Source organism: Chelonoidis abingdonii, chromosome 14 (genome assembly GCF_003597395.2).
Source record: "Chelonoidis abingdonii isolate Lonesome George chromosome 14, CheloAbing_2.0, whole genome shotgun sequence".
Taxonomy (NCBI): domain Eukaryota; kingdom Metazoa; phylum Chordata; order Testudines; family Testudinidae; genus Chelonoidis; species Chelonoidis abingdonii.
In genome coordinates, this window is record NC_133782.1 from 6,607,885 (window position 1) to 6,627,032 (window position 19,148).

Below are 19,148 nucleotides of genomic sequence, written 5' to 3' on the forward strand. Positions count from 1 at the left end.
AGTTACTCTACAGGCAAACTTTATCTGCTCCAAGATCTAACAATTTCTTAAAAATAAAATCAAGAATCAGATTTAAACTAAAAGAAGTTACCACTCATCCTGTAAATGAAAAAATTTAGGACTGAACTTTTCCATGGTCATCTTCCAGCAAAGGGATGGTTCCTAACAGGCATGAAAGAAGATCTGCAGGACACTTTTGGGAGGTTGTTAGTAACCCAGACTGCTAGTTATAAACTAGGAACATCATTTCTAGGGAGATATCCTCGTGGAGCACCTTCTGTGTTGGAAAAGGGGCTGCCATCAGTGGAAGTCAGAGACTGGAGATTCTGAAAAGACAGAAGGCGTTTTCACAGTATTCAAGTTCTGTGAGGAACTCCTCATTTACAGTATTTAACTTTTCTAGTCCTTTCCCTTCCTCCGTGCAGTTAATGAAGACCTGTTCGGAATAGAACATTGCTTCTTCAATGGAGCCCTGAGCTTATTTATGACATCACTGCTGCTAGATGCATCTTTAAGAGGCAAGTTACATCACAAAATCAAGCTCTGAACAAGTATTAGATTCTTTGTAGCTTTTCCTTCAATGTAGGATTTATGCCAGAACACCCATTTCTAGCCAGCTTTCCAATCCCCAAACACAGCTACTCAGTGAAAACATGCAAGGCCTCAGGTTGTTGAGGAAATCCAGTGCTCTTTTCACAAAGCAGGGATTCCCATCCTTGTTAAGAGTGGCGAAGCAGGAGAATTTCCCCTTCCCAAAAAAGCCTTCCAAGTTTAGAGGAGACAGAAGAGACAGACACTCTCCTCCAGCCCCTTTTGGAGCGCAGGTTCTCCTGCAAAATCAGAAGGCTACAGCTCAGTGGCAAGTCTTGAAGGAAGTGGTTGTTAGCTAGGGCACAAAGTAAACAGCTAACTTCAGACCATCTATCCTGCTAGTGAAAATAACTACATTGCTTTTACAAAGCACAACCAAGACCCTTCCAATCCATCTGAACTATACACAAGTCATTTGAACAAAATGTTTCAATAAAACCCACCCAGTACCTCCCACCCATGTTCCCCCTTACTCACCCCACGGTTCAGGACATGAAAGTCCTCACACTTCCCCTGATGACTGCTCTGCAAATGGGGCATCGTCTCAGGCTGGGGGCACATTCTGCACACACCACCAAGTGGCCACAAGGAACGAATACAATGGACACATCTTTGTCCATGCACACTTTGCACATCCTCTCCTCCTGCAACCGTCGCAGCTGCTCCTCCGTACTCAGTGGAGGCTCTGCTGAAAGAGACACACTGAAGTTTTATTACAGAGTAGTGTTATCTGGACTTTTTTTTGAAAGGATCTTTCTGTTCCATAGTTCAAGAGCTGGATTTAGGGCCATAGTTTTCACTCCTTGTTTTGTTCAAAATTGTGACCATGACAGTGGCCAGGACAAACCCTTGCTATTCCAGTCCTGGGCCCCTCGGAGTTTGTCCACAAATGGTGGGTTTGAGATTTGAACGGTGAGGGGAGAGAGGATACAGTTAGTGAACTGTGATGTATGGGGAATCCATGGTAAGCACTCTTCTGGGTGTATTAATCTTGCCTAACACAATAGACCCTATTCCCTGAATGGGGCCTGGGAGGTGCTACCACATTCTGAATAATAAGAGGAAATTATTTTGCAATTTAACTGTTACATGGGAGGTAATGAGCCTTAGTATTTCCTGCTGTAGAGATGGTTGTGGTCCAGCCTAGGCAGATTTACCACCTCACCTGATTCTTTTGAGCACTCAGCCTGTGTGTCTTGTCTCTGTCCTGGCATACCTGTCTCTCTCTCCGTACGCTCTATAGAAATCAGAAGGAATGAAGATGGCATTAATGCTCCCATGCTTAAAAATATTTTAAAAAAAATAAGAAAAAAAAACACACACACCACACACAAAGTGGGGTCCTCTGCTGGGATTTCAGTGATGTCAATTCAAGTGTGCTGTGTTGCTAGATAAAAATGGTTCTCTTTAGGAGGAGGCTAATCCTGCATGTTCAGCCTGGGATCAGCCAGCAAAGCTAGGTTCTCTGATTCTCATAGCAACACCAAGACTTGATGAACCATAAATTAGATAATCCAACTCCGATGAGTTCCGTCCCCCCAAACAAGTGGGCACAAAATTCTGATTTGGGTGTTTTTCTAAACAGAAAGATTTCTATTTTATTAAAAGGCTATTTTTGATCAGAAAGATTGTAGCCAGCGTTATAGCATGTTAAAGGTAGACAGGAGTGATAGAGAGCAGCATTTGTTCTTTCCTATGTAGAACTGCAATTATAGGGTGGGGAGGTACTAACCCTAGAAAACTTCCTTTAACAATTGCCTGTGTCCTCACAGTTTAAGCTAAAAGTCATGTTAATAGAGCATTTCTACACCCCCCCCCCGCCCCCACTGCTCCTCAAATCAGACAGAGCTGGAATTGCCTTCTTGAATCATCCAGTTTAAATAGTAGGCACAAAAGGAATCCATTTCTGGATTTGCTTCAATGTCAGCACTGGGTGTAAGCCTACGTCTTAATGTAGTACCACAGCTTTTAAAGCAAGATGTAATGGAGAAATATTGAAAAAGTAGCTAGACTCCAGGTTGCTGGGAGACCGCTAATGTAACAGATGTTCCAATAATTAGAGACTCTGCAGATTCTTCTACAACTGAACCACTTTCCTCAGTATCACAGGGCTACGAATCTAAGGAAGCATTATTGCATTTCATTCTAGTCTAGGATGAGACAGTGTAGACCCAAGAGATAGCACTTCAGTGATGCTAAAACTTCAGCAACCATCAAAGGAGGACGTGGGATGTGATTAGATTGATCAGTGAGGTTTAAGAGGCTAAATTGCCATACCTCTTTCTTCTGCACTGCTGCTCTCTTCCCCATCTACCTGAAGCAGATCCAAGACCAATTCCGACACAGATAAGTAGCAGGTGCCAGACAGCAGGTGTCTACTCTGGACCAAGCTCATCACCAAGCTGTGATCAAAGCCCATCTGCAGGACATTCTGCACTATGGAAGACTGATCCAGAGGAGGAGATGACAATTCCTGATTCCCCACAGAATCTGTAAAGCACAGGGAGGAGACACTTTACAAAAAAGAGGGGGAGCTTAACAGGCAACTGTAAATCTCTCCCCTCTGATCCAATCCATCCCATTCAGGAAAAGGCCTTTCCATGAGAATCTGAAATAAAATACCTAAGTAAGTGATCCCATCCCAAAAGTGTAGGCTCTGCAAAAGGTCCTCCTTATAGGACAGGCAGGTTAGATGGCTGAACACTTCTCCAACTCAGTAAGAGAACCTTCTATTAAGATGTATGAAAACCAGGTTGCAGCTACTTAACAGTTGGCTTCAGTTTCTCAGCAATATTCTACCCCAAAATACTTGCAGACAATTGTGAATGAAGTTATGCCCCCAAGCTCCTTTTGTTCTCAGTTAACTAGTTTGAACCCTAAAGCATCCCTTGGACTTCAAACCCATTGACTACTCCTGGGGGGAATTCTGCACCACTGCACATGTGCAGCATTCATGTCCTCCACGGATTTCTTTACTTCCCTGCAGGGAAATGACTCTCACAGAGAAGCAAAGGAAAGCTGTACAAGCAGTCACACACCACTCCCTAGTAGTGCAGGTACATAGTTTCAGGCACCTGGGGCAGCCAGCAGAGAGGTAAATCACCACAGAACTGGTGACATCCCAGCCAGTGGCCCTGTTCCTGAGCCAGGATCAGCTGGTAGTCCCAGATGGGCTGGAGGCAGGAGAAGATACGATTTCCTCTTCCCCTGCTAGGAGTTGCTGGGGTTCTGTCAGACCCACCCCCTGAAACCTACCACTGCAGGACAATGGAAGCAGCTAGAAGTGGCAGCCAGTAAGTCTCTTGGCCTGCGCTGCTTCCAGCAGCTCCCACTGGCCCGAAGCTGTGATCCGCAACCAGTGAGAGTCGTGATCGGCCAGACCTGTGGATGGGGCAGGTAAATACACCAGCCTGGCCCACCAGGGACTTTCCCTACACAAGCGGTGACCCCATTTGAGAAACCCTGCTGTAAACGGTAGCTTTCTTCCCTTACTCCTCAAACTTAGAATGCAGTGGCTTTTGTATCCCCAACTTCAAAAAGGTCTCTGTGTTGAAGATCTAGCCCCAACCACCATTTCCAGAAACAGCTGTCTTTAAACTCTCCTCCATATCAACCTCAAAAAGGCACTCAAGAACCACTCAAGCTCTTCTACTGGAAGATCTACGTTCTTTTAAAATACCTTCGTTGTGAGTTCTGAGGACACAGGCAATATTATCACTAGCAATGGAGGGGCCTACAGAAATTGAGCTGAGCACCCAAGATTCTGAATGCTAACCAGGTCTCTTTTGTCCGCAAAATTGGTTGCTCAAGAAACTAGACTTAACTGATTTTAGTTCAGTGGCCATTCTGAGACGTTTAAAAAAAATAATTTGGGGTTAGATGAAACATTTTGTAGGAAACAAAATTTAGTCACTTTGAATAATTGGAAAGTCGTTTGAATAAAAAAATTGAAACTTAATTTAATAGCATCAAAATGAAGTGTTCTGATTTTTTCAAAAGTTGAGGGCTTCCCAACCAAGACTAATTGGTAAATTCAACACAAGTTTGCTAAATGTTTTTACCAACCTGAATCTGCATTTTTTTGGCAAAAAAAGCTTTGGCTGAAAAGTAACATCCAGCTTTAGCAGGCACTTTCAACAGCAGAGCTCACCTTGGTTTCAGGTCCGAGAGGAAGTTTCATAGTAATAATTCTGGAAGCTATTTCACATCAAAATGCAAGCCTCTCAGAAAAGGATTCCACCTGCAAACTCTAGAATATGCAGAAGCTAGAGCAATAGATCTGCAGCACTTTCATCAAAAAGGCAAGACAATATGCATGTCCATACATACCTTGGGGTACAGGGGGATCTTGTTCAGCCTGTTGCCAGGAGCCTCCCTGAACACATCATAAGACACAAAACAGTCACAGGAGGGAAGTGTCTCCTCAAACCTTTCCCTGCTACCCTGTACAAATTAAAAAAAAAAACTCACTGGAGCAACTGGAGTGTTGAAGTCAGAGTCCTGAACACTGCTAACAAAGTCTCTGCCCCTTGACTGCAGCAAAAACTCACACCTGCAGAGAAAAAGGCAAATATCCAGTGAAGGACAACAGACCTTGTCTGAACTTCAGCATCATGAGAGTGGTACTAAGCTCCTAACGAAACAAGGTGTATATAGCAACATCTCTACAAACAAAGCGCAATCATTCTTGCCACAGTGGACAGGCCTTTCCTGCTGTAAAAAAATCTTCCTGGTCAAGCAGAAAGAATGGTGGTTTGAGGCTCCAGATCTCCCCAGAACAGGTCAGGCTTCATTTTAAGCCTGTGAGATTGGCTTTTGCAATTGAGCCTTTCAGACAAATTGGATCATAGGGAAAACAGGTTTGTGGCCTCACCTATAAGAACCACCACAGCAGGATTAGGTGTATGACATCCTGCCATTTACACATGAAGGCCAATACAAGTGGAATACAAGGGCTGCTCCAATGCCGCTAAGAGACAAGGGCAGTGTTACAGTTACCATGAAGCAATGGTAATAGAGATTGACCCACAGATCACGGTCCATAAACTCTATAGACATAGGGGTCTGAACTCCGCAGCTCAGGCCAAGTTCTAGTGTGTGATTTTGATTGAAAAGCATTAGACTTGTAGACACAGGTCATGTAGATTTGTACAATGCCTAACCCAACAGCTCTTCACTTGGTTGTGGCCTTTAGGGGCTACAATGATAAAAGTGTACAATGATTATCATCACCACCACCTGAATGAGGGAGAGAAAAGATTGCAACAGTAACAATGCAGCTTATTAGGATGGGAGCTTCTGGGGTAGTTCTCAGGAACTACCAAGAGACTGACCTCACTAAAATTCCTGCTTTGACCACAAGCTGTTCCAGGATATAGTTTTTATGATGCAGCTAGGACATAAGCCACCAGATTCATTTCACGTAGGCTTATCAGCTAGTAGCAGTCTTTGTTCGCTATTGAGCTGGTTGGATTTGAACAGATAACAGAGATAGACAGCTCTACGTACTAATAATCCAGTTAAATCTCACCTGGGGCATGAGGTTTGACTGTGGAGCAAGGTCCATTCAGCATAAAACTGACAAATGATGTGGGAGTGATAGCTCAGTGGTTTGAGCAATGGCCTGCTAAACCTAGGATTGTGAGTTCAGTCCTTGAAAGGGCCACTTTGGGATCTGGGGCAAAAATTGGTCCTGCTAGTGAAGGCAGGGGGCTGGACTTGATGACCTTTCAAGGTCCCTTCCAGTTCTAGGAGATTAGTATATCTCCAATTATTTTATTTTTTTTGTACTTTGGCCCCAGCAAGCATTAGTATACCATGAATTACCTTGGAAACCATTTGGCATGTTCTCTCCAGGGGTCATCTCCAAGCTCCCAGTTCCTCAAGCTGCCATCACAGTAAAAACACCTCACAGTGTCACCTTGACCTGAAAGGAGCATTAAGAGAAGATTGGATGTTAAGTACATGAGCAGCTAGTTACACTAACCCACAGGCAATTTGATGTTGCTACCAGGAGAGCCTGGGAAGGTACAGTATGTTTAATTGTTGGCCTGCTATGGTACCAGACCAAACTGTTGAGCACACATCACAATTGTCCCAGGACTCTGGCTCACTACTTCTGCAGCTTGCCCCTGTTCAGAGACAGGGAATCAAGTTAGAGCACTGGTTCAAAATTTGGGTTCTAGCTGGCTTGCCTAAGATGCACCAATCAATTACTGGGATTCCAGTGTTGGGTCAATGAAAAATTCAGGTGGAAACTTCATGAATTCTCTGTGTATCCCCTTTGTTGGCTCATGTATCCCAAGTATACCTTATATGTCCCTTCCCACTGCACACAGCTACCCTCTCCTGTTTCTTCATCCAGCAAACTGCTCCCCCATAAAGATGGCCAACTAGGGGTCCATGAAATTGGTTTACACCACTCCCCCTCATAATAGGAGGCCTCATTATAAAGATCCCAAGCCATCCAGCCCAGGGAGGAAACTGGGCAAGAGATTCAGCGGGTTTAACAATATCAGCATGCCTGCTACACAGCATGATTTTGAATAAAGCTAGATATCAAGTTACACCTTCCCACTCAGCAAGTTGTACCTGGGTCCCACTAAAAAGAGAATTTCTGGGAGTGGATAGGCTTTCCAGTCATAAGCTGGACCCTTTAAGGAGTTTCAGTACAGCTGTTCCAAAACACTGGGCATTCAGAAGTCCTTGAATGCTCTAGAACAAGGGAACTATGAGGATCAGATGACTGGCAATGCTCTGGAATTGCCCCATCTAAGCGACCTCTGGGTTTGCCATGTTGTTGGATTGCTTCCTGATGCATCCCCATTCTCAGTGTTATGTTTTCAACAGCTGGTCTGCAGGTAGAAAATAAATTTCAAAGCAAATCTGACAAAGGGTTCCAACTACAACCTCTGCCTTCTGGTTAATTCTGTTTTCCTGAGCTGGTTGTTCTTTTGTCAGTAGTGTTTGGCTCTAGAGCATATATAACTATAATTCCAGAAAATCTATGAGCTAGTACACGGTGGAGATTTCACATCTGGTTGCTCAGTTCAGGACTAGTAATAAGAGATACCTCCTCACACCATTTCTTTTGAAGTACACTGCAAAGCCTTCTCCAGGGACTCAATGAGAGTCCTTTAGACTATGTTAGTATTCATGTGCATTTAATATATAGTAAACAAGAAATACTGCACATGTAGTTAGACTATAGAAGGGAATAACGTGTCTAGTGCTACATTAAGAATTTTAGTTCCACAGAGGGATTCTATCAATTCTATAAAGAGAACAGCACCTCACTGGATCAACCCCTATAGAACTATAGGTGAAATACAGGTTGTGGAAGGCACGGAGGTACAAATGCAATGCTTGCATGCATAGAGAAATTAGATTAACTGTCACAGAACAAACCAAGGAATTTTAGACTGTCTCCGTAAGCATGTGCAGCTATAGCTCATGGATGTTATGAACAGATTGTGTGGGGGAGCTCACACATTTCAGCCAGAAAAACCTGAGTCCTTACACTGGGACACCCCATGAGTAGGTGTTTTCAGACCAAGACAGGAACAGCAAAGACAATGAACATTTAAAATTTTAGCATTAGAGTTCAAAACAGCAGTTTTCAAAGTGATTCCTCAGACAAAAAGCCCCAAACTCAAATTTCCATTCATGACTCAATTACAGGCAGTTAGAAAGCTAAACAGAGCCTAAGAGAGACTTCTCTATCCAAGAGCATGAAACTAGCCGGGATTCCCAGAGCCCAAAACAGCTTCTGCACAGAGGACACCTACAGACAGATGAGGGTCTTTCTTTTTCAGGTATAAGTATAAAAACTCCACGCTGTCCCCTCCATAACACATTCTACTTCGCTTCTACTTGAACTGTTTGAAGGTCATAACTCACGTTAGACTTCACATTTTAGCCAAGTGCTCAGAAACCAAAAAGTGTGGTACAAACGGGGTACATAGCAAGTCAACAGTCATGTCTCCTCATTGCTGTTACCATTATCTTCATTTGTCTGTCACACCTCTTGTTGCACCTGGTCAAACTTAAATAAGTTCCTCAGAGCAGACACTTTCCACTACAGGTTTGTGCCAAACCTGACCCAACAGTGGGGAAGTGAGAGTCTTTTTGATCTGTGTTTACACAGCACAATGAGGTCATGGGTCCATGCCCAGGGCTCCTATGCAGTACCACATTACCAAGAAGAAGAAGAGACTCACAATCCCAACTGAGGCTGCTACATTAAAAATAGGAAGTGTAAATGCACCTGGAAAGCCCCAAAGCCAAGTTACCAAATGATGGAGTTTGACCTTCCAGGGCACTCTAGTCAGAAAGGGGTGTGCTCTAACTAGGTTCCCCACAGTGGTGGCTTTTGCAGTCTAGGCTTTAACTGTATCCCAGTGCTGTGAGAATGTTGTGCAGGGGATAAGCGGTGTCTGAATCTCATTTCTCTGCTGTTCAGGATGGTCCAGTTAAGGAGAACTCTGTGGTCCCTCATACCTAGAAGAGGAGAGTCAAGTTGTGGCTCTACCGGAGAGGGCTTCTTAGTGTGGCTGGCACCAATCCCCACTGCTTCTGTACCACAGTGTATGGATGCAGTATTAAAAAACCCTAAGTAGAGCTTGTCTAACAGGACACACCATACAGCTCTACAGTTGCACACAGAGGGAGGCTTTCCCTACCACATATACCTGTATATAGCCTTGGCAGAATTAAATGTTTTTATATACTTGATAGCTAATAAGCTTTTTTATTTGTGTTAATTAAAATTAAAGGTTTTCAAACTGTGGAGTGTGCCCCCCTAGGAGGGCAGAGGAACATTCGGGGAGGGAGGACGGGACCAAGCAGTGACACTAGCCTCGCATGGCACAGGTCAGGGAGGGGGGTGGAGGTGGTGCGCCAACTCACTCAGCAGGCCACCTGGCCCGTGGATCAGTGTCAACATGCACCGCAGCCCCGCGCTGATTTCTGCTCCCAGCAGCCTCCACCTCCAGAGACCATTAAACACAACTTCCCCCACCCTGTAAACCTGAGGGGAGGGGGGACACCAAACATTGTAACTCAAAAGAGGGGGCTCAGCTCAAAAAGTTGAAAACCACTGATTTAATTTTTCACTGAGAGGGATATCCTGGGGGGGAGGGGGAGAATGTCAGATTTAAACAGTAGGTTATAAATCTTTAACATTTTTGAATCTCAAAAGGCAAGTTGTCAAGGATATTTTACTCCATATATTGACATGTAAAGTTGACATCAAACTCTAATAAGTTTCAAGCAACTATTTGCCTCTCTGTAAATTTATCATCAATGGAAATATTTTGTCAGTTTCACAGCACATGCACAAACTGATGTGTATCGACATTTACCGATACAGCTCTAGTCCTGCCATGCCTACCTGTATAGAAGAACCCTGCTCTGGCCAGTTGCTCAGGATACAGCTCTGTGTACGGTGGCCAGCTCTGGAAAGTGGCTAGTCGCATCGCCTCTGTTTCCATCTCCGGGTATTCTGGTTGACTGGGCAGGGCTGCTTCTTCCACATCCATCCTCTGTAGGAGGCTGAGGATCTGCCCATCCACATAGTCCAAGATCTCCAGAAAGGGGAGCATCTGCTGGTTGCCAACATCTTCACCACAGATGAACTTACAGGTAGGAAAAAATTTTTGGTGCTCTCGCATGGGTTGATCCTCAGCTTCCCAGCTCCTCAAGATACCACCACAGCAGAAGCACTGCACTCGGTCGCCAGGACCCAGGAAGAAAAAGCCAGCCTTAGCCAGGTCTGTGGCAGACACAGGTGAGCTCTCTGGCCACTGCCGGAAAGTCCTCAGTCTCTTCTCCTCGCTCCGCATGCTGGTCTTAGACAGCCGAAAATGCCTTTGCCCAGACCTGATCTCCTCTGGGGGAAAGCTGTCCTCCATGTCCCAGCACTGAGAGAGGGGAAAAATATATGTGACAATCCCTCAGTGAGGAGCTGTATTCCTGATGTCAGGCAGCACTCAGACTGCCAGTCTGCATTCACGTCCCCACAGCTCAGCCTGCTCCATGTTCTAGAAAGCTCGTGGTCTCAATAAAGCCAAGCATGTTCCTGAATTGCAGCCAAACCCGAGATCCAGATTGTCTATGACCTGCTGCTGCTTTTTCCTGCCCCTTTTCCTCTATCCCCACTAGTGCCTGGAGGGAAGAGACCAGCAGTTTTTCCCTTCCAGTCTCTCAAGTCACAGGGAAGCTGAAGTGGTTTGCAGGAAAAGCAAAAACAAGGCAAAGCTTATTCAATGCACTTGGACAAAGTCGCTCCAGCTTTCAGTCTGAGTGTTCACTGCTCAGATCAGTCTCCTCTCTAGCCTTTAACAAAAGTATAAAAAGGGTTTAAATTCCTCTGTTTGCTTTTCTAGAGACATGTTCAACAAGCTAGAAGCCTACACAGAATAGCCAAGACCCAAGCAAATGTTTCCTCGTGTTATCCCTTTTATAACCAAACACGCCTCCAGTTACACAGGTTGCATATTTGATTAGCAGGCTTCTCTTCTCATGATGTGTAACATTTAGTATTCGTTACTATGGCAGTCTGTGGCCTGAAGCTGAATCAGCAGCTTGTGACTGATCATGCCTACCCATCCCATTTCACAATACACCCCACCACTGCAGCAGAACCACTACAGAAGTAGCCCAAAATGTTGAGGCCCACTTTCCTATATTGGTTTCCCCAAGTCACAGTTAATAGTGGTTGTGGTTTGCTGCCTTCACTAGTCCTATATCAAAAGGAAGAAATTAAAGAAGAAGATATATTACCTGATTATATAAGGCTCCTTCCCCGCCACTCAAACTGAAGTAATATTCCTCAGATATCTGTCAGCAGTTCTACGAGGTTACCACCACTTCTGTATTGCCAGCAAAAGTAGATGCAAAAAGGCTCTGGGCCTAAATCTTCTCTCGCTTACACGGGTGAGAATCAGGAGTGATTCCACTAAAGGTAAACGAAATACTCAAAGAGACTCCATATACTTGGCAAACAGCAGTTATTGATAGAGCCTTTTAATATAAATGCACCTAAGAAAACCCAGTCAGAGTCTAGGTCACTAGTTCTGTTCATGACAAGGAAGTATTGACCATCTGCTAGCTATTAATGGACTTTTGTGGTATAAGTGGACAGGGGCGGCTCCAGGCACCAGCATGCCAAGCACGTGCCTGGGGTGGCAAGCCACAGGGGGCGCTCTGCCGGTCACTGCAAGGACAGCAGGCAGGTTGCCTTCAGAAGCACGCCTGCGGAGAGTCTGCTGGTCCCGCGGCTTCAGCGGACCTCCGCAGGCGTGCCGCCGAATCCACAGGACCGGTGACCTCCCGCAGGCAAGCCACCGAAGGCAGCCTGCCTGCCATGCTTGGGGCAGCAAAATAACTAGAGCCACCCCTGTAAGTGGCTAGTTCTCAGTACAGTGCACAGGCACCTATATATTAATAAGATAAAATAAATGGAGCTATTATTTAATTAAAGTCAGAGCATTCTAAAGACATTTACTATCCAGATATGGCCAACCATCACCTTGCCCACTTTACTGCACGGTGCACCACTTTCCCTTAGGGAGCTTTTGGGAGCCTGAAGGGAATTTTACTGCATCTAACACAGTGCAACTCCCTTCACCTAGCAAGCCTCTGAGTGTGACACACCCCCTTATAGATTAAAAAAAAAAAACACTTGTTTATATATTTAACACCATTCTAAATGCTGGAGGCAAAGCAGGGTTTGGGGTGGAGGCTGTCAGCTCACAACCTCTCATGTAATAACCTCACAACCCCAAGAGGTCCCAACCCCCAGTCTGAGAACCCCTGACCTAGCACATTGTAGGCCCATTCTTTACTCTTAGTACCTTGTTCACAGAGAGGCCAGTGACAGAGATGATATGGAGTCCTAGTTACCCTAGCAAAAGTCCCACCAGAAGAGGGTTGCAGTACATTGGTGGATGTGGAGAAGCTTACTCTGGCATTGTCTGTGAGATACATGTCCCACAAATGACAGATTGAAATCACCATTAGTAGAAGTCCATTATTTCATGGGCACTCACTGACAGATAGCCCCAGCTGCTCAATGGAGCCTGCGAACCTGCATCTCTCCCCCACAGAAAGCAAGGCAGAAAAAAAAAACTATTAGCAGCAAGACAGCTAGAATTTCCTTCCATAGCCATAGCTGGACAAACCTAAGTGGAGGAGAGAAAGGCCCTGAATGCCCATGCTAAAAAGAAAGGATGTTTGTGCTGAATACACTGAAGCAGTTGTCTGAACTGGTGTAAAAGAAATCCATATAAAATTGCTAATCAGTGAGACAGGGGATTTGCAGTGCAGTGAAAGTAAAGATACTTGGAGGCTGCTTTAACCTACATACCAGATTTCGCTCTAAGATCTCAGAAGAGCTTCAGAGCAACTTGCTTGTTTGGGGCAGTTCTGCAACTCCAGCACTATTTCAGCCCTGGGCTCTGCCAAAGCAAAAGTCATAGTTAATGTCAAACAGTAGCAGTCGTTCTCTGCAGGGAGCCATCACCAGTGATTATCACTTACTGAACCATACACTGGAACAAATTTACCCAGTTGGGGCAGGGGAGAAAGAGGAGGGTTATCTCATCTAACACTCAATAGCAGAGCTAGACTTCTTCAGTGAGGGGCACCAGGCAGTTAGTATGCTGGAGTGGTTTTCTTGGGGGAAGTGGGGTTGAGTTGGTTTTAAACTAGGACAAGTAAGAGATATCATCTCGTTCATGCCCCCTGGCCATAAATCACAGCCACTCACCCCTTCCTCCTTCGCTGCCCCAACCGAAGCCCCTATTTATTTGCTTATTTTGAAATAATCTATTGATTCTGCTAGGGATCCTTTAGAATGGAGCCTTCATAGCAGCTGAATTCTCCAAGACCAGGCTGAGATAGCAAGAAGTCACAGAAGTGAAAGCCAGTATTTCCACCACCTAATGCACTTTCCTGGGGCATCAGAAACATAGATTAAGCCCCCTGCATCATCTTCCTCAAAGTACTTACTCAACTCTGGGCCATTAAAAGCTAAGGCTAAACACTCATTCATTAGCAGTCCCATTTCAAAGGGAGAATCTAGCCAGAATCCAGATACCTCCCACCAATTCTGCTCAGCAAAATATTAATCAAACAAACATAACTAACCAGCTACTAATCTGCAGCCTATGGAGCACTTCTAACATCCAAGACCCTCTTGGAGAAGTTAGTTTGTCGCTCCAACCCTATTTAAAGCTTCCAGGGCTCATTGCCTTGTGCTGTGACTGAGATAGGTCAGCTTTGTTTCTCTTTTTTCTAGATCATTGCAGCTGCCATTCTGGAGGGTGTGGTAGACCTTGCAAGACCTGAGTGATTTCACCTGCTGGGGAAGTGCCTATTACTGCTTTCCTCTGATGGGCCGTTCTACCTTTCATCTCCATTCACTCTGCCTGGGAGGGGAAGGGCTCATGTGAACATTCAGCTATGTCTCCTACTAGTCTTTCAGTAAGTAACTGTTCAGGCAGCCAGAGCAGACCTCACCCCCCTGTTGCTGTTTGGGATACTCCCTATACATACCCACAGTTGTCATCCTTCCTTCTCCCACCCCTGAAATCCCCCACTGAAAGCGTTAGCTGAACAGCAGGCTCACAGATTCTCTGTGGAGAAGGGTATAGTGAGGGATACTTAACGTAGTGTGCTGGAGGATTTCTTGGAGATTCACTCTTAGCCGCCGCAGCACCCTGGAGACCAATTAGAAGCTAGCAGACCTTCTGCAGCATCCCAGTACTATATATTTCTGTATAAAAATTCAAAAAGCCATTGAAAAATTTAGAAAAGCATAAATAATTACCTGAATAATTGTACAAATTGATTAGCACCAGCAAAAATTTATATTTTGGTAGTACCCTAGGGTCCCCAGCCTGACTTGGGCCACATTGTGCTGGGAGCTGTACCTACACCTTGATTATGGCATTGATCCTGCAAACACTAAAGCACCTACTTTGATGGGACTACTTCTGTATGTAAAGTTAGGTAAGGATTTGCAAGATCCAGGCCATAACCACTCTGTGCCTCCATCTGTAAAATGGGAATAATAACATTTTCCTTCATCATAGGACGTATCGTGAGGATAAATTCATTGGGACATCATTATCATTTACACTGTGCCCCCTGTGGACTGCTCTGGGGCCCTAAAGTGGATGTAAATTACATCTACATTCATTTTAAGGCCACTTCACACTGCTAGAGTGGTGCAAAAGGTGTAATGTAACTAGGAAACTGGCCCATTAATATCTGTGAGTGGCTCACATGCTTCAGTGATTGGGGTAGAACTTGTGTTTCAAAACCATTTTGTCAGGAGATTCTGGACTGCTACTTGCTGAGTCAGTGTGAGAAATTTGGGAACCTCAAACCTTGGTGGCAGTGTAACTGTGTAGCTTTATACACTGTGTACGTGCAGTTCACATTGTAGTGCTACTTCTTGTTTGGATTGCCACAATTCTGAAACTAATAGTTTCTCTTTCTTTTAATATCTGTTGGTATCATCTCATATTTTGCACTTTTCTATTGCATCCTCATCTGTTTTGTGCTGCCTTCTCATTTTCAACCAAATGTATTGGCAAAGAAACACATGATGGGAGCCATAAAGGGAGGAGGACTTGCTCAAAGAGGTTTGAATTGTTTGCTTCAGCTATGTTTTTGCAGAAGAGAATGATCTTTAGCTTCCACAGCATCCCTGAAGTTTGAACACTCTCTTTATCTTTCTTTGTCCTGGAATGATTTTAAAGTGGGTCATGAATGGAACAGGGATTTGAAAACTCGTATCTCCCCTGCCACATTTTCCATTTGGGAAAACAGAACGTGCTACCACTCATCTTAAAGAAGAAACCTGTTGGATCATACACTGCCCCTAATTAACCAAAATCTCCTTCTCCAAATAAGACTATAAAACAATTGTTTTTTAAATTGTGTGTTTTTAAAATTAAAATGTCAGCATGACCATCTGAGGTGGTAACTTTGTCTTACTTTTTTTAAAATGTGCTTTAATTAAAATCTTGAAGGTGAAACGTGACATGCTACAAACAGTAGAGGGCAGTGCTTATTTACAATATTGTTCTGAGAATCCTGTTGTGGATGGATGTGGGTTTTTTGGGTTTTCTTAATCCTTCCTGAGTACATACACAATTGCCCATTAACTTCTGCTTTGCTGGTCCTAATCCCTTACAAGTATATATGGATTTTGCAGAACATACATTAAAAACCTAAGACACCTGGAAAAGCCATTTGGACAAATTCCCAATTACAAGAGATATTTTGGGGAGCTATTAGTGAGTTCTAGCAAGGTGTCTGTTAAATAATAATAATGATGAATACTGGTTTGCTTTTATGAAGCATCTTTCAGTCAAGGATCTTAAAGTGCCTGGGGAGAGTTGCTAAGTATTATTATCTCTATTTTGCAGGAAGGGAAGTTGCAGAACAGTAAAGTTAAGTAACTTAACCCAAGCTCATGCAGCAGTTTGGGCAGAGTCAAGTACAGGTCCAGGTCTCCTGATGTTTAGGCCTTGGCGTTAATTATCAGGCCTGTTAAAAAGGAGGGAGCTGTAGAAGGCATCAAATGAACTAAGAGTTGGAATGTAAGAGCCATAAGATGAGGTAGCTTTTAATGCCAATGCTTGCTGTAATAAAACCTCCTTAATTCTGTCTTTGCAATGTAAACACCCAATGATTTTCTTATCCCAAACCTGACAGTCGCAGCCCACATTTCAGTCAAGATTTAATCACAGAGAAGTCTCATATTATTGAGACTTCATTACTTTTACAAAATAAATTGCAGTGAATTTATCAGGTAGTCCAAAAAGTATTAATAGTAATAATTAAAACTAAACTCCAATTGCCCTAATATGGAGGAAAAGGCTTGCAATTCCCTCTTCTTTTTTTTTTTCTTTTTACTCTTGTGCATGTTCACTTGATGATTCAGGATGATTCAGCCATGATTCGGGAAGACGCTTTCTCATCAGCCATAGAGTTAACCTCTCCTGTTGGAGCTGTTCCACTTTGTGGAAATAATTAAATAATCACTGTGCCAGAGAGAGAGACTATGGGTATGTCTACACTGCCATAGAACACCTGGGACTAGGGTGACCAGAAGTCCTGATTTTATAGGGACAGTCCTGATTCTTGGGTCTTTTTCTTACACAGGATCCTATTACCCCCCAACCCCTGTCTCGATTTTTCACATTTGCTGTCTGGTCACCCTACCTGGGACTGACCTGGGTCAACTGATTTGGGCTCATGGGACTATACAATTGCTCTGGCACCCTCCCTCTCATGAGGGGTCTCAAAGCTTGGGCCCAAAAGGCTGCACTGAGTTTCATTGCTCCACAGCCCTAGCCTGAGTCAGCTTAGCTGGGCCAGGCACAGGTGTTTTACTGCAGTGTGGACATACCCTGACTCTGGAGCTGAATAAGCAGGTCACCTGGGAGATACAGCTTTGAGTCCCTACTTTCAATCAGGCAGAGCAGGAGCTTGAAGCTAGGTCTCTCACATGCCAGGTGAATGCCCAAACCACTGGAATATTCTGGGGTCTCTCACTCACTCCTTCCCCTCCCCCACCCAAAAAAATCAAAAGGTTTTTGTTCCTATGTGGAAAGAAAACCAGTGTTGAAATCTCAGGTGAACACCCTAATCACTGGACTATCAGCAATTCTGTCTCTGTCTCGTTTTGACCAGAAATTCTGACCTGGTCCTGAGAAACCTTCCTGACGAGATTTTCGTTGAAACTGAGACATTTTTGCAAAACCAAGTTTTGATTTTGACAAATAGAATTTTCCAGAGGAAAAGCATCTCACTGAAAAATGCCTTACTAGCTCTGTTCATGAGGGTAAAGATCTGTAGTTGGTGAGGGGACATGATGGAAGGAGATATGGGGAAGCCTTTTTGTACAACTTACAGCTAGGCTGGGACAATGTGGTAGGGTGATGAAATCTGGGGTCTTAGAAGCAGGAGCGCTGGTTATATCTGCTTCATAAAGGCTCCCTCTCCCTCCCCCTTGCCATTTATGACTATCACTTTCCTGCCCTTTGGTCTCATCCACATTAATGTGCTTAAGCTCCCTTCAGTTCTGAATGACCAGCTGGTTGTCATCCTGGAGCAGAACAACACCAGGCTCTCCGTGCCCTTGGGAGCTGATGACACCACGTCTCCCTCATCAGTAAAATCTTTGATGGTGCCTGTCTGTTGCAGCTCCCGTTGGAGCCTGCCAGCCAGCGCTGATGGACCGAAAAGCATCACTGTCTGACAGGAAATTCCAAGGCATTCATGCAAGAGTCCACTGTGAAAAGACAGTGCCTTCCAACCCAGTGAATAGTAACAAGGTGTGCTGAGAAATGACTGTACGTACAGACAGTGGCCACAGAATCACTTCTTCAAGCGAGGGGCAAAAATGTCTAGCTTTGATTTCTATTCAGCCTGCAAAGATTTTTCTTTTTTTGGTCCGATCACAATGCATGTTGATACATGTGCAGAACACTTCTCCTTCCCCATCAGCATTTACCAGTCAGGGCTTTCCACCTGCTCAAGGTCTTCCCACAGTCTGATAATTCATCATTATTTTTAATTCATCACTGGATTTTTCAATAATGAAAAATAAGCAAAGTCAACACACACCCAACAATTAATAATAAATCCATTTCCCATCCACAGATCTCAAAGATGGTTACAAACATTAACTAATTAAGCCTGCCAAACACCACTGTGAGGTGGGTATATATTATTATAACCATTGTATAGATGGGTAAGCTAAAGTACACAGGTGTGGTTATGTAACTTACCAAAGAGTCCTGACTCTCCGTCCCTTACCATAAGGCTGCTTCCTGAATATTCTTTCAAACTTAGGTGGTTCTATACCTAATCATGACAGTACTAACTGAACACCTCACAATCTTTAAAGTATTTTTTCTGTTGTAATATTTACAATAGCATTGATGCAGCATGCAGTGTTAGCAAAGGGAGTTACTCAGACTCCAGTATGATTAGCTGTTAGGCCACACCTGGGGAGCAGAGTCTCTATTAAAGGAGAAGTTTGAAAAGCTCAGCAGATATCTGAACTCCTGATACAGGAAATGCCCTCAGCCTCCTATTGTGATTTTGAAGAACAGGAAACTAATATGCTTAGTCCCAATGAATAGTGTAGACCCAATAATAATAATAATATTCAAAAAGCTTACAATCACCAAACATGCTTAGAATTCAAATAGAAGAGGAAGTGTGACCAGATGCCTATCAGACTGCAACTGCAGACAACATCTTGTTGAACTGTAAAGAATTAGTATAAGTCCTGGCCTTTCACTTCATTTTATGGGAAGAAAGCTGGTCAAATCCCTCACAAGGAGTGGAGAGAAATTTGGGGCATGAAGGGACTCTGGAAATTTCTATACTTGCTTAATTTTTCTACTGTGAGAAAACTACTCATGATAGTAAAGTTAATTACATATATAAGTGTTTGCAGGTCAGGTCCTCATTTGTTAAAAGAACTTTTTCATAAGAACGGCCATACTGGGTCAGACCAAAGGTCTGTC

The 19,148-nt window shown here is 44.0% G+C and overlaps 1 protein-coding gene across 1 annotated transcript; it reads right to left on the bottom strand.

The window, feature by feature from the left end:
- Positions 1-1,076: 1,076 nt before the first annotated feature.
- BIRC7 (baculoviral IAP repeat containing 7) lies at positions 1,077-10,502 on the bottom strand. Its single transcript, XM_075072452.1, has 7 exons — positions 9,983-10,502; positions 6,418-6,517; positions 5,071-5,143; positions 4,921-4,966; positions 2,869-3,081; positions 1,757-1,828; positions 1,077-1,279 (listed from the first exon to the last, which is right to left on the bottom strand). Exons 1-7 carry the CDS (start codon positions 10,500-10,502, stop codon positions 1,077-1,079), a joined length of 1,227 nt encoding a protein of 408 aa, XP_074928553.1.
- Between the last annotated feature and the right edge of the window lie 8,646 nt (positions 10,503-19,148).

Excerpts from the sequence above, each read along its gene's own strand:
- BIRC7 (XM_075072452.1), bottom strand. The coding sequence starts at position 10,502 with ATGGAGGACAGCTTTCCCCCAGAGGAGATCAGGTCTGGGCAAAGGCAT. Across the intron at positions 5,144-6,417 it reads CATGCCAAATGGTTTCCAAG|GTGTGAGTTTTTGCTGCAGT; the intron begins GTAATTCATGGT and ends TTTTCTCTGCAG. Across the intron at positions 1,829-2,868 it reads CAGCAGTGCAGAAGAAAGAG|AGCGTACGGAGAGAGAGACA; the intron begins GTATGGCAATTT and ends TGATTTCTATAG.